Source organism: Caloenas nicobarica, chromosome Z, assembly GCF_036013445.1.
Source record: "Caloenas nicobarica isolate bCalNic1 chromosome Z, bCalNic1.hap1, whole genome shotgun sequence".
In the NCBI taxonomy this organism is placed as follows: Eukaryota; Metazoa; Chordata; class Aves; order Columbiformes; family Columbidae; genus Caloenas; species Caloenas nicobarica.
The window spans coordinates 78,736,260-78,751,236 of record NC_088284.1 but is presented as its reverse complement, the minus strand read 5'-3'; the positions used below and the strand labels follow the sequence as shown (position 1 = coordinate 78,751,236).

Sequence of the window (14,977 nt, the reverse complement as noted above, 5' to 3'; positions counted from 1 at the left end):
GCCAGGCTAGTAAAGATGTACGCTTAACAAAGCCACAAATCAAAGGAAACACTCTCTAGGACTGGAAAACCATAAAGACCGAAGGAGATAGGTTCAACTTTAAAGAGGGCAGCTAGACAAGCTGAAGAAGTCTTTTTCTCTTACACGTTAGAACAAGTTAGTAGATTCCTTTTGATACACATCAGTAATGAGTTAATTAAACCCTCCTGAATGTTTTAGGCCTATTCTATGCAAAACCATGGACTGAGCAGGAATCCATTGCCTTTGACAAGACTGGAAGAGTACGCTTTTCCCATAGGCTTGCCCTCCAGCATGAAGAATAGCATGGCAACTGCGATACAACGTCATGCATAAAACCAACCGAGGTATCATTTCCTTATTGGTTTACTCTATTTGTGCTCTATAACCCTCTTGAGAACACTTGGATCTGCGACAGTGCATTAGCTCACACAATTCAAGTCTGGAGAAGTGTCCAGTACAAGCCAATGCAAAGGCTGTGATCCTATCACAGGCCCTGATATCAGAAGAAAATACACTTTGCTCTGTGTCCCTGTTTTAAAATCTGATCAAATTGTTGCTCCAGAATCAGAATGGACTGTAGAGAATATCTTTAGCTGCCCAAAACACAGAAGAAACTCCTCACCTGAAGCCATATTTTAGACTATGACTTCTTTAATTATTATTCACCTCACAGGAATTTCCATGATGATAACAAAATTGCACGCTACTAAGTGGAAAGTATTTAAAGGACATCTGGTTTTGGTTTTTCTTTTTCTTCCCTGCACTCACTGTAGGGAGGGAAATGGTGCATGGGAGGGAGACTATATAATCTTCCCCACAGCCACCCCAAAATAACTTTCTTAGCATGAGTCCCCATCTGCATATTACATAGGCTTGTTAGACATATACGGCTTCTAGCTGGCTTTGGCCAGAAGTCAATGCTGCATGGAGTATTTTGTGCTTTGGCTGCACACCACAGACTCACAGCCCCTCACTTCATCAGTGGGCTTTGTAGAGCAGTTCTCGCTTTGTCTCCATTTTTGACAGCACAGCACTGTCAAATCAATCACGTACACACTTATCTGAAGACAGATCCCTCCCCACCACCCATGTCCATTCAAGGGATTACTCTACAGAAGGCACTGGTGTAGATAGTACTTCAGTTGGAGGTGGTGAGGAACCTCAGAGTTACATCCAAACCTTTGCAGCTCAATCACTTTAGATTAAACTCTATATTAGTAAATCATCTGCTGCAGTTCAAGGTATCCTAAATGTTTTTGTTAGTGCTTAGTACACTGAAATACATGATGAAATATGAGGAATGCAAATGAGTTTGTAATAAGAGACCATGCTCAGTACTTATTTAATAATATTTTGACTCCAGATTCTTATTTTCATCACTAAGAGCTCAGAAATTTTAAATGCTTCACATAGTTGTTCTTCTGTGTCTTTTAGCAAAACTCAAAATATTTAACTTATAATTGTGCAGTCTGTAATCTATCTGGCTTTCCACAGAACAAGGAAATGTTAAGAGTTAGCCTAGACAACTGGTTTTAATTTAAGCTTATAGTTTGTGTTTCAAAAAGAAATTCATGTCTCTGGTTAAGTTTGTGATTTCATACGACCAGAAAGGAAGAAAATTGAAATGGTGTTGCTCCCACAAATTCTCAGTGCAAGTATCCAAATTAGTACTTTAAATTCAATACACATTTATGCTAAAATGTATTGCAAGAATTCCCACCACCATTTACGGCCTTCTGGGGTAGATAACACGTTAACAGCGGCAAACAGACCAATAACTGTTCAATTATTCCCATGATTACATTCTCATTATGGCCAGATTTTGATATCATTAATCAAGCGTCATTTCATTCCATGAAAAGTCATCTCACTGACACAGGCTCTCCAAATAAGGACCTATTTAGTGCACATAAGTCTAACAGATTTGGCTTTGAATCAGAATAGGCTATACAGATATGAACTTTCAAATTCACGTGGAAAAAAAAAAGCATGTTCAAGCACAGTTCTACAATATACTAAGATCATGAATGCCCTTCATTATCGATGAAGTGTTGAGAGCACTTATTACAGGAGAAAGTTTGTACCTTGCAGAATCAGCCTTAGGTGAACAGAGCAATCAGAATTTTGTCATAACCTTAAATCCTGAACTGTAAATCTTCTATCAATGTGTTGCAATACAGCAAACAAAACAGAGGATCTAGTTTACTGCAATGTTCACCTTCCATTTACTTTGGTTGACATTTTATCTAATTGTCCTCTGTGGATGAGTGATTCCAAAACGTAATCTCATTGATGTAACTTGAAACAAGTAGTACATTTGACATGACCCTTTGTCCTTACAGAAACTGCTTGTGTTATATAGACAGAGGCATCTTGGCTCCTTAGCCCGATCTTAAAAAGGAAGTCTGGCTCCGAGGCTCAGGTGTCCGTGAAGGCACCAAAGAATAATTTATTCTGCACTATACCATGATGTGGTACTGCGTCTTCCCAGCATGCGTCTGTTTGTCTTTATACAAACAGAATAAATTAACTCCTCTGCATGTCAGTATCACAGAATCACAGAATGTTAGGGATTGGAAGGGACCTCAAAAGATCATCTAGTCCAATCCCCCTGCCAGAGCAGGTACATGCCTGTACCTTATATCCATAAAACCATCACTCTTTCTGACTCCTGGAAGTTATTTTCTGACTCTAGTTCTTTTGAAAAGTTCTGAAAAAACAAGGAAAATATATAAGTACATAAATAAAGCGGGGAGGAACTATCTGTGGTTATCTATTATAATAATCTGCCACTAAAATTGATCGATGTAATCAGAAAAAAAGATTCTTATGTAGCAAGTTGAAGCTGTAGAGCTAATTGGCAATCCTCACTTCCACAGCAGCCACCTCTTCACAGCACATACAGGACCTTCCTGCTACATAAACAGCTCAAAATTGAGTTTTCCTATGTGCTCGGTGTTGACTCTGCTTTCTTGATGTCAATGTCAAAACTGTGAAGGAAATTCTCCTTTCTTCTCAAATTCAGCTTACTACCACAGAATAGTGCTTCTAGTAGCAATGACATTATCTATTAACATAACAAAACATGCAGCTCTCATTCATCACACTGTTTTGTCTCTTTCAGTGCAAAAAACTACAATGTGTACCAGTCTGAGAGGAAGTAATCTTTCCCTAATTTATAAGGAAAGATTCTAGAACATTTTTATAAATGCATATTTTGAAAATAATTTAGATAAAGTCTAGGTCAAATGCACTTCGCCTTTGGGAAATACAGTAATGGAACTGGCTAGGCATCCTTGCCTCCTGCAGAGTTTCATTCTGAACCTGTACCCATCTCCATGAACATGTTGTTCTCATACAACAGGTTTTGTAATGATCTTGGAGAGCTTCAATGAATCCCAGAGGAGAAGTGGCCAATCACAGTCTTCAAGTCAGACCTACAAGACCCCATAAGGTCTTTAATGCTTGTCCCAGGCTATAGGGGCTTTTAAGATAAAGGCTGAAACTGTGCATTCCCACAGGAGACTACCGTACAAGGAAGAAGGTAAAATGAATATGCTTATTGTTACCTGGGTTGATAGACCAAATCTCCCCAATACTCTGTGCTACCTTATATTTCTTAAATGTTGAAGGTTTCATACCCAAGCAAATCAGATTACTAAAGTCCAGCTGATAGGCCACAAAGACATGCATATTTTTAAACAGATCATCAACCTACAATAAGTGGACAGAAATGTAGAGTTATCCAGAGAGGACACATGGCACATAAATCTCGGTCAATTAAATTTTGTAACAAAGAAGAATCAGTTAGTGTTTATGAGAAACTGAAAGCCGGTGCATGTGCATCTGCACCAAAGACGACACTACAGTTGCTGCAACATCTTTGAACCTCATGGCCTGGTTCCAGGTCTTTCTGACTACAGAATAATGGCCTTAGTGAAACACGCTTCAGTTTTGACTTTTTAAAATTTTTATTTTTTAAAAGCTCAGTGAGACTATTTGACCCTGAAAAACTGCTGGCTCACATGCATCCAGGGTAAGCTTCTCCATATTATTTAGACTTTTCTGTTCTTAAGAGGGAAAAGAACAAGATATTGCTTTTCATCCAGGAATGATACAGATTAGTCTGTAATTTCTTTTTGTAAATTAGGAAAGACCCAAATTGAATTTGTAAGCCTTGGTTCAGAAATAATTCAGAATTCAATCCCATCAAGGACTGATGGAGCAGTCATGAACTCCAGGTGTTCAAATGTGCTGGTCACTGACAGATATAGGTGGAACACAGGTAAAATTAACACAATGCTGAGCACTAACAAAATTCAGTCATTTAATTTTCAAAGTTCCAAAGCTTATATGTTTTTCTTAGTCTTTGCAACACTTGTATCACTTCTATTTTATAAATCTCCAAGATGAGAACAACCTGGGGCAGATCCTCAGCTACTAAAGGTAAGAAAAAAATGCTTTCTGATTTCAATTACTAAAGTCTTTCTAAGTCATCAGCAGTAGAAAACTCTGCATAGTCTAATTTGGTTTTGCTCTGACAGAGAATACGAACACTGAGCACCTTAATTTTGCAATTGCTTGTTACAAATATATGTACATATACAAAGCCAGGCTTGCTCAGAGCCATGGCTGATTTATTGCTCTGCTGACTTCAAGAGCACTAAACTCAATGCATACTAGTCAGGCATCAGCCCAAAAGATATTTAAGTAGGAACTATGAGCATATTTTTAGAAAGTAACAGTGAAACTGGTATGGAATAAAAACCTGTCAACACAGAAGAAATGTGACACACTCAGACCACCGCAGTAAATGGAAAATGTACTTTGGTCCTGATTGCAATGTATTTGTGTATCAGAATGAAGGTCCCATGTGCATAACCAGCACAAAGCCAAAAAAAATAGGCAACAAGAAAATATATTTCTGCATTTATATTTTAAGTATACTTATTTAACTAGTCATAGTAACATCTAAGCATAAGAATATCTGGTGTCTGGAATATATCTATAGGACCACTGAAAGGATATACTTATATTCACTTCCAGAAAAGAAATTATAAGAAATTATTACAACATCACACCTGTAATATGGAGATTTGTGCATGCTAGAACTGCCCAATCACAGAAAAAATTACCATATTTTTCTTTTTACCATCAAACTCTTTGTTGAATTAAGAGTGGTCATAGAGCCTAGCCATGGATCACAAGGTACCATGGGGTTCACAATATGATCCACCTTTTAAAGTCACCATGTGGCAGAATTATAATCACTCTGCTGCATTAGAGCCATTTAATTAGCAGCTTTTGCAAAAACTATAGTTGTACTACAGAATTACAAAGAATTTTACTAAAGCAGATCCAGATTCCTCACTGGAAAGACTTTGCTTGTTTGCTTCTTTGTATTGCTGAGAAGCCCCCTTTCAAAAAAAGATATTACTAAACATAGATTGCAATTAAATATCTGTCTAATTTTATGCCATGGCCATGTAAAAAAACCTTAATTGTGTACTTTATGAACTATAATACAGTTAGCACATGTACTATATCCATCTTTATATATATATATTTTATATTTAGCTTCTCAAACATTAAACGTTTCTTCAAAAATCCTTTTATAACATTCAAAAATAAGATGCCTCAACAGCAGCTTTTGTCGGATCTACTGCACTAACTATAGCAGCTTTAAATCCATCTCTTTGTAGACTCCACATTCGCCTTTAATTAAGGCCTGCTAGACCACAAACTATAGGTTCACTTCATTCAGCAATTCTCTTCAGGTTCAAAACAGCCAAGACTTATTTTACACAGAATTTCTCATTTCTTTGACTTTCCACATTAGAGTCTCCAGTCAGTTTTTAAATCTTGCAGTGCAGAATAAATATGGACCTATCTTACCTTCCATGTGTTCCACATAGCAATACACATCATAAGTTTCATTAGGAAAACGGCGCCCATATGTTCTGACTCCTTTCTTTCCCATTTTATCTCCAAAACAGCCAACTCTTGGATGTCTAATTGGATACCTGAAATGCAGCATGCTCATATTTATTATTACAGCAAGTTACCATTTTAAGTCTGTACAGGCTAAGCATATTAATTTTGGGAAGCTGTGTCCAGGGGCCTTTTAAATGTCTCACCTAACAGTCTGGTCAGACAACCAGCCAGCATCACATTGCTCAAATCCATCTTCATAGGCTGCTTTCAGTTGTTCTGGGCTTGCTATGACAGCACCATTGTCCAGACAAGTCTGCTGAGCTTGTGTAAAATTCAGAGTGTACCTGCTGGTTGCTGCACGATAGTGAAATACAACACCTGAAAAGACAAAAAAGATCTCACATTAGTAACACATTTTGCATCATTTCTGCAGCCATCCTCATGCTCTGACTTTACTTAGGTATTGTTACAATGCTGAGAACAGATGGGTACAATAAAAATAGTAAAAGGCTAATAGATGTGCTATTATATAAATGATGTCCCCCCCCTCTAGTGGCTGCTACCAGTAATTATAACACCTTATGTTATTAATAGTTGGTAAAATTAAACTCACTGTATACAGAGGAAATATTAATTAAGCATATATGCATTTTCACTGTTGTATTACAGAAAATCATGATTTAAAGGAAAAAAAAAAGAATGCTAAAATATATCAATGATACCACATAGTTACCCAGACTGGTCCAGTTCCAAGTGCTGGTCAACTAATGCCACACCAGGCAAGGTTGCTGATGCCAGCAGTGCTACACAACATGTTGGCTCCTTGGCCTACATGATATATCCAACTGCGGGTCAAACTGCATGACCAGCCAATACTAAGCACATCTAGTCTTTGGAAAGAGTGAGCTTAAAAATAAACTTTTTGAAGCAGCCAGCTGCAGTCACCCCACGCAGAAGTGTCAACAGTGAATGGGGGTTCCCCTGAGTGCTTGAGGCCTGCTAGGTGCAGTGAGACATATGACCAATGGAGACACTAAAAAAATTATGCTTTTGATGCAAATTTGTTAATTGGTGATGGTCCTGATGTCTGTTCCTATGCGTCCAAGCTCGCTACAAATATAAAATTTATAAATACATGTCTGTTGGTCAGGTTTTCATAACCATGTTTTCTTGCGCACACTACAAATGACACAGACAAAACAAAGCCTGCTTTTGTTTGGAGCCTTTCTGGTTCTGGAAAGAATCTCGACAATTTCAAAGGTTACTTCAGCGCGTCAGATGTTTGCAGAGGGAGGCCTAGAGTTAAGATGGTTTTGGTTAGGACAGGATCTGTCTAGAAGCCACATTCTGTTTTCTATATACACATAGTTCCCACTGAATTTGGCAACAGCTGCACATGCACACCTCAAACAAACCATAAAGAGCATCAACTCCAAAGTGGCAGAAAACAGATATTCAAACTTGCAAAATCACTCCCCGCTGTTGCCAGTGTCTTTTACAGCTTAGCATCAAAAGGACGTCTCCTGATGATCTCTGAAAAATAACATTCAACCTCACTTATTGCACTCTAAAATCTTCAGAAGCATTGCAACACCATAAAACATCCGCTACACAGAATGGCTACAAAGGAAGAAAAATAAACCATAAAATGTTCCTTTTCTCTGATGATTTTATTGGAGTACTTCGTGATGAGCAAATAACACACAGTTTGAGAAAACGGTGGCATTGCAGCAATAATGAATTTAACAACAAGTGTTTGTTATTAGAGTATTGTTGAAAGACGGATGAAGTTTGCTAATTTGCAAGTAAATAGAAACATGAGTAACTTAATAAAATGTTGATTCAAGAGGTTCTAACATATTTAGAAATACTTGTGTTCATGCAGACAAATTCTGTAAAATTTTGCCACTTATCAAATGTCTGGATATGGCAAATAAATAGAAAATATGGATTTTTCTGCTTGTCGTGATTTACTAAGATTTCTAAAATTAAAATAGAATACTTTATCTGAAAAGTACTCACATGTAGGTTAAACCTCAATCATCAGACACCAACTTTAATCAAAGCTACTGTCAGAGAAATGGGAAATAGAAGAGGCAACACTGGAAATCCCCATGGTTCATCACTTAATATGAAGTCACACCAGCTGCAGCCACTAACTGGAAGCTCATGGACCACTAGAGTGGTCTGTAAATGCCATTTCAGAACTACTGATGGAACCCATCACGAACAGTTCTTCTTCCAAGCAACGATGTAATTTCAGCTTCAAATTCACCCAACAGTTTGGCAACAGTGACAAGTAAAGAATACACCCTGAAAAATTATTATGTTTATATTGCTAAATTAGATACCCCAGGTGTCTGCAATTCAGTCATCAAGACAGTTCAATTGTTAGATTAGTTCCCTGCATTGTTTGGACCAGGCACCATAATGCCCTTCCAAACAATTTCTGGGCAGACTTCAGGAGCAAGCAGAGACCAGGGACAACTTCCAATGAGTACCTTCATCCTGTGCAGGGGACCAGAGGACATAATAGCACAGATGGGGGCCACACCACTCCAGACCGCTTCAGTGCTAAAGCACAGCCTCAAGAATGCTTTTTTATTAATGTGGACTATCTGCACCAGGAGAGACTGACAGGGAATGTCAGAGAAATAGCTTGACGAACTCCTGTATCCCTCCACTTTCTCTGTTATAGGGCATCCTCCATTGCCTGGTTAAGGCAAACTTACATACCATTTATATTGTCTTACAATGTGCAAAAATTTATTTATATATGTCTATATATATATATATATATGAAATATATATATGTGTGTGTGTGCGCGCGCATATTTTGGCTTTGTGTACCCTAAACACCACAGTCCTTTACCACATGTCAAACATAGAGTGCTACCTCACAACATAAAGGAGCTAGGCAACAGCAACTAATCACACCTGGAATTTAAAAGCTTAAAATAATAAAAAAGTTTTTTTATAAAGCTGTGGCATGTATCAAAATATTTATTTTAATATATTTGGAATTTAGTAACATTCGTTGATACTGTGAGCTAGTTACCTTCTGGTATAAATAAACCTTGTTATATTCAGTGCTACAGTAGTAAATAAAATTTTGAGTTCAAGTGACCTGCTTGCTATTCTGGGTTTAGAAATAAGAAACTGGCAAGTTTTACAGAACTCACAAGAGAAGCAGATAAAACATTTACCCTGAATCACAAGTATGAACTTGTAATACTATTCACAAGCTGGGTGTCTGACTTTACTGCATGTTATTGTTGAATATATACAAACATTCTAAACCTTTTTTTTTGGTAGCGTTGGTGTTTCTGTAGTATACAATATTTGGCACTGACTCTATAACTCAGGGTCAAATCAGAAATGCCCAAGTATGTGAAACAGTTTGTTCACTTGATTTGTTGTTTTAATCGTAATTAAAAGGTATTTTATGTGGATTTAGGGTAATTGTCTCTTCCCCACCCCCCCACAAAGATTGCTTAACTGATGCTATATGACTATCTGGGTACAAGAGCACTGCTTCTCAGTACAACCACAAAAAGGTTCATTAACTTGGCAGGACATGGCAACATTTCTCTGAACTTGTGTTGTTTTAAACCTTCCTACTGCTTAAATATATGAGTGCATTTTCCACAATCAGCTATCTTGCCTCTCATTTCTTCTATGTTGGAAGCAACCACCACCCTTCCCAGCTGGCACATGTTCAGGATCCCTGTGATACCTGAATACTGCAGGACTAAAGAGTTAATATCACCACCAATTTAAAGTAGCTTTTGCTGAGAAGAGCCTTTGGTCATTTGTAAATCCTGGAAAGGAACTTGGAGAATGCTTTGTTCTTCTCACCCTGATCCAAAAGGTAAACTTCACCTATTCTTAGAATTGAAGGCTCTTCCATTTCCAGTGAGGAGCTAATGGACATAAAAGAGCCTCCAACATGAATGAGGAGCAGGACATCGGTATGTATAAGCCTGTGCAACAGCTGCAATAATTAGAAGACCCCCTGGGGCTAAGAAGATTAAAGTGCAGGACTTTCATTGTTTCAGTTAGACAGAGAGGGGCAAAACCCATTGTCTGAGTTTTTGCACTTTAAAACATATGTAAAGGATTTTTTTTCCCCTTTGTCTATTTCCTTTCTGAAAGAAAAAGCAAGAAAGGAGTTGTCTTAGGAACAAAAAAAGCAACTAGAAAACAGACTACAGCAGTATAATGTTGTCACTGAACATCTGGCAAACAAAGTCAGTGTAATTACAGGAAGGAGTAGCAATGTCTGCAAGAAGGAGCACTCACAGGAAAGTAATTTGTAGCATCCAAAATTCACTTCTGTCTAAGCAAGAAAGAATGTCTTCTAATCATTTATCTCTGTCTTAGACCAGAAAACAAAATCATTAGGTATTTCACATTTAACAAACTAAGTCATCCACTGGTAACGCCCTGGTTCTGCAATTTCACACCTTTGGGTTGCAACTTTGCTTTATTACTTGCCAGGGTATCGTGCAGCAAAACCTTGTGGAACTGCAAGGGAAGGGCTCCTAATACAGATAATAAATAGCAGTTCACTTTCACTAGTGAGCTCACGCTGCTGCAACATGCAGTTTTGGAGTCACATGAAGCCCAAATTTCAGAAGTTGTCTCGCACAGCAAAGAATATCTAAAGAGAAAAGAATACGATGGTGGTTGTTGTTAATCTGTCCATTTTTATGTTCAAACCTTAGCCACTGTGGTGCAGACCCCTGAAATAACCCGCAATTTACTGCCAAAGCTACTAAACAGTTTGGTGATCCTCCTAGCCTTTAGTGCAGAAGACCATTTACATCACAAACACATGACAAAACAGAGGTTACAGGACTGAGCACTGTATGAAAGGAAGGAATAGGGCAGCATTTTCAGCTTCCTGCATGAATAATTCATTTGTGTTCCCAATTTGAGATTTTGCACTCATCTCCTGATTCCAAGTTAGGCTTTGGCAACCTGAGAAGAACAGGCTCACCTTGTATCAGCGGGACCTCCTTTGCTCAGGCAACTTCTCACCATGGGGAGAGAAAGTGCATTTCAACCCCTCTGCTCTATCAGCCCTGTTGCCTCCTGCTCTACCGGAACAGGGACTTCTTCCACTCACTCACATGTTGCTTCTCCCTGCAAAATCTTTGCATCTGTCTTCACAAAGCAACACAGTTGTGTGCAGGTGTACGCAAGATCCTCTGACCAAGTTGGTCCAGATAAGGAAAGTGATTGATGCTGAGCCTTACCTGTATTTTCCACAGGGGGAAGATTTCTTTACATCTCTATTAATTTCTGAGTACACAGAGGTATCACTTGCCCCACTCCATTTATTCTGCACTTACTAGGTGACACAGGAATTCATGGAGGTCAAGGCACTGCCATTTAAATTAAAATCAATTAAAAAAAAAAAACCACCACACCAAAACACACAGCCTCTCAGAAATGTCTTCACACTGAGGGGTGACCAACATCCTAACACCAGTCTAGCTATTAGTACTGGCCTCTGCTCTTCCATAGAATCATTTTGGTTAGAAAAGACCTTTGAGATCATTTAGTCCAATCGTTAGCCTAACGTTGTGAAGTCCACCCTCCTGCATGTGAAGGTGTGCCTGGGATCAAAGCTCTCCCACCGAAGGTCCTACATCCAGCCTGATACAGGAACCCCATCATCCTGCCCATCAAGGGCCACGTTCACAGTCCCTATGTGATGGACACGGCAGCTTGATCAGAACATTTGCTTCCCTGTTCCTGACATGCATTGCGTGTAGACCCTGGGTCCTCTCAGGGAGAAATAGATTTCCCTCTCTCATCCTTTGATGGCTGCTACCCATTGTGCTCTTTACTTCCCAACTACAGAAGTCAGAGATTCCTTGGGATCCATGATGCAGGAGAGTAAAATACAAGCTTAAAAATGCAGCAGTCCATGTTAATTTAGTTAGAAAGGAAGCACTGAAGTTCAACATCAAGAGGCGGTAGGGTTTTGAGACAGATAAGTCTAAAAGATTAAATAAAAGCACCTCTTCAAATGCTGTACTTAAGAGATAATGAAGGGGAGTTCTGGCTGTAGAGAGAATAAATCAGTTACGTTGTCAACACACAATCTCCCATGGCTAACAGCACAATTGAGTGGCAGCATTCCCACATTGGAAACGACTCCCATTTGTTATCATTATAATGCCTGCAAGAAAGATTTTGCATAAAAATGAAAATGTGAATTACCATCTTCTCTGCTTCTCTAATTGCTACTTCTGTAAGCCCAGGACTTTCTTTACTGGCTTTTTAAAAACAAAACGAAGTAAAACTAAAAAGACTAAAAAAGTCTCCCAGACTTGCAGCAGATTTAAACCAAAACTACCAAAATGAGACCCATGAAAAGAGTGGTCTCCCAAAACATCAGTAAGACAAGGATAAAGTGCTGTCACTGTTGGTAAAAAATATTCACCAACAAGATATTTAAAATGAGCAACAATACTAGAAGGATCCCATTTGCCACTTTAATCCTTTTAACAAGGAGGATTAAAAAAAAAAAAGTTCAAATTAGTAGTTTGTTCAGATTTTTTCTCCTTGATTGCACATGGTCATACATGTTATTTTTTATTGCCCAATATCATAGCACTACACAAAATAAGAATTTCATTAAATATTCAGTTGTGTTCCAGAAAGAAGAGTACTGTTACATTGCACTTCTAAGGTCAGCTTTTTAAAAGGTGTCTCGAAACTCTTTCATACAATGGATTTTGTTATAACTATAGAGAAAGCATAAATATGGACACAGAGAGGTACAGCAATACTTTTATACGATCCTTTCTGAGATTCAACTCACCAAAGTTTGTTTTGCCTGAAGGTTAGAAGTCTAGTCTAAACTAGTAATCTAAATCTCTGTATTTGCCGATCAGGGATATGGACTGCCAGAGACCTCACCTTGCCCAAGCATCTCAGAGAGAACCTGAAGTTAGCACAAGCTTGCCTGTTTAGCTTAGACTAGGCACACAAGCTTAAATCGTCAAAGGTGAAATAAATCTCACCCTGAGTTCAGGCTTTCTGATTTCAGACTTGGCGTCCAAGTCAAGGTGGTGAAATTGCATTCGGTGAACTATTAGCAGGCGAGAGAACACTTGGGGACGGTCTTCAGAAGGCGTTACCTGCTGGTCATCAACCTCCACCTTGTTCCCAAATGTCTCTACTGGGATACAGCAAAAACCCACCAGCGTACAAAAGCAACTTAAAGTGGGAAGGAAGTGGCAGCTCAGTGTTAGCTGCTGAGAAAGGAAAAATATCTCTTCTAAGTATCTGGTAAGCTCCTGAGACCTGACATTTTCAGACAACTGTGGCAAGGGAACAAGTAAAAATGAAGACAAAATAATATTAAGCATTCAAAAACTGTGAGCCCAAGGACTCCTGACATGAGACAGTTTGACTTATGGGTTTAATAAAATCACAGGGGTCAGAAGAAAAGCTCAAAACACTGTAGAAAGATAAAATTATAAGAGCCAAAAAAGGAAGAGTTGCTCCTGAGTAAAACTGAAAAATTTAGGGGGATGTACAGAGAAGGCAGAAAAGAGAACACATGGAAGGAAAAATGAATATTAATGATGTGCTCTATGTATTTCTCTTGTAAAAGAAATTGAAGCACATAACACTGTAATACTGTTAGATCAAGTTTGAACATAAAATATCACTGTCTGAGAGGTCGATGTAATTAGAGCAGCAGCCAGTGTGTAAGGAAAGCATTTCCCACAATTAGTAACAGGAAAGGACGTATCTAGTGTGACAAAACTGTGTACCAGCCTGCAGACCTGTCGGCGCTGGTGCTGTCCCCCACCCCAAGGACAGCTCTGTGGTTGTGATTAACGAGTTGAACAGGCATCTGGCTGCCCCAAAACTTCCTGTGTGGGCTAAAATTAAGTGTTTCAGTCCTCTCTTTTTACACTTTCACCAGCAGTAAAATTAAAATAGTAACATATATCGTACAGTTCAACCTAAACCCTCTGATCTTAGAGATGACATATATCATAACCTATGTGAATAGGTGCTCCCACTTGATTTCAGGATTAATAAAGGCACGTAGCACAGCATGTAACATGGTTACTTGCAATACCAAAGGAACTAGATCAAGTGACCCAGTGTGTCCTTCTAGTCCTTACAGTGCTATAACTTTCCCAGATCAGATGCCCAGGACTGCACACGTAGTCATATCACCCCATATAGAAACATGAACATGACCACCCTTATACCCCTGGTAAAAAGAATGCGGGTCAGACTTAGCTTTAAGCTGAGCAGTTTAAATAGAGTACAGATCAAATTATTTCATCTCTATCACAAGCTAATGATGCACACACAGGTAAGAACTGCTCAGTAGATAGAAGATACCACGTTAAGTCACAGTGTTTTGGTGATGCCTCTAAGCTCCCAGTGAACAGAACATAAGCAGCTATTGATACCCAAGTAGTAGGCATAGGTTGTGCCTATAACCTAAGCAAAGAAAAAGCACAGAATTATGGCAGTCTCCAAGGCCCTGCCATTCTTTAGAAAGATTTTTACCTGTCAAAATAGGATGTAGTAGAGAAAAAGGCAACATGGGTGATCAAACATGCATATCTTCCTTGTGATTAATGACTAACTTAACCAGCTGTGGATAACTGTTGGCTTAACTGGGACTCCAGATGTGGATACCAAAAATTTACATACATTCAAAAAACAAATGGAATAAAAAAAATCCGTGCAGGATTGCCTAACACAAAGCCATAGCATCTGCCTCAAGAAATCCATGGGTGAAAAGTGCCTGATAGCAACAGAGAACACAGGAAAAACAGTTACGTTTGCCCTTTGGTATCAGCTATTGCTGCTTTCATTGGAACAGGACACTGGGACACACAGACTTTTGTCTGAAATGGTACAGAAATTGTTTGGCTTAATTTGCGAGGAATTTAAATTAGGCAACAGTTGATTATATTAAAAACAAAATCTACTCAGACACTATATAAATAATCCTATGGCAAGGTAGGAT

At 38.6% G+C, this 14,977-nt stretch overlaps 1 protein-coding gene across 3 annotated transcripts in view; it reads right to left on the bottom strand.

Moving 5' to 3' along the window:
- VCAN (versican) overlaps nt 1-14,977 on the bottom strand; it is a 112,907-nt gene that overhangs the window by 76,478 nt on the left and 21,452 nt on the right. For all 3 annotated transcript variants that reach the window (XM_065656131.1, XM_065656130.1, XM_065656132.1), the window contains exons 4-5: nt 6,159-6,333; nt 5,917-6,044 (exon numbers count right to left, since the gene is read on the bottom strand). In XM_065656131.1, coding sequence (XP_065512203.1) covers nt 5,917-6,044; nt 6,159-6,333 — 303 coding nt within the window. The remainder of the gene's footprint in view (nt 1-5,916; nt 6,045-6,158; nt 6,334-14,977) is intronic.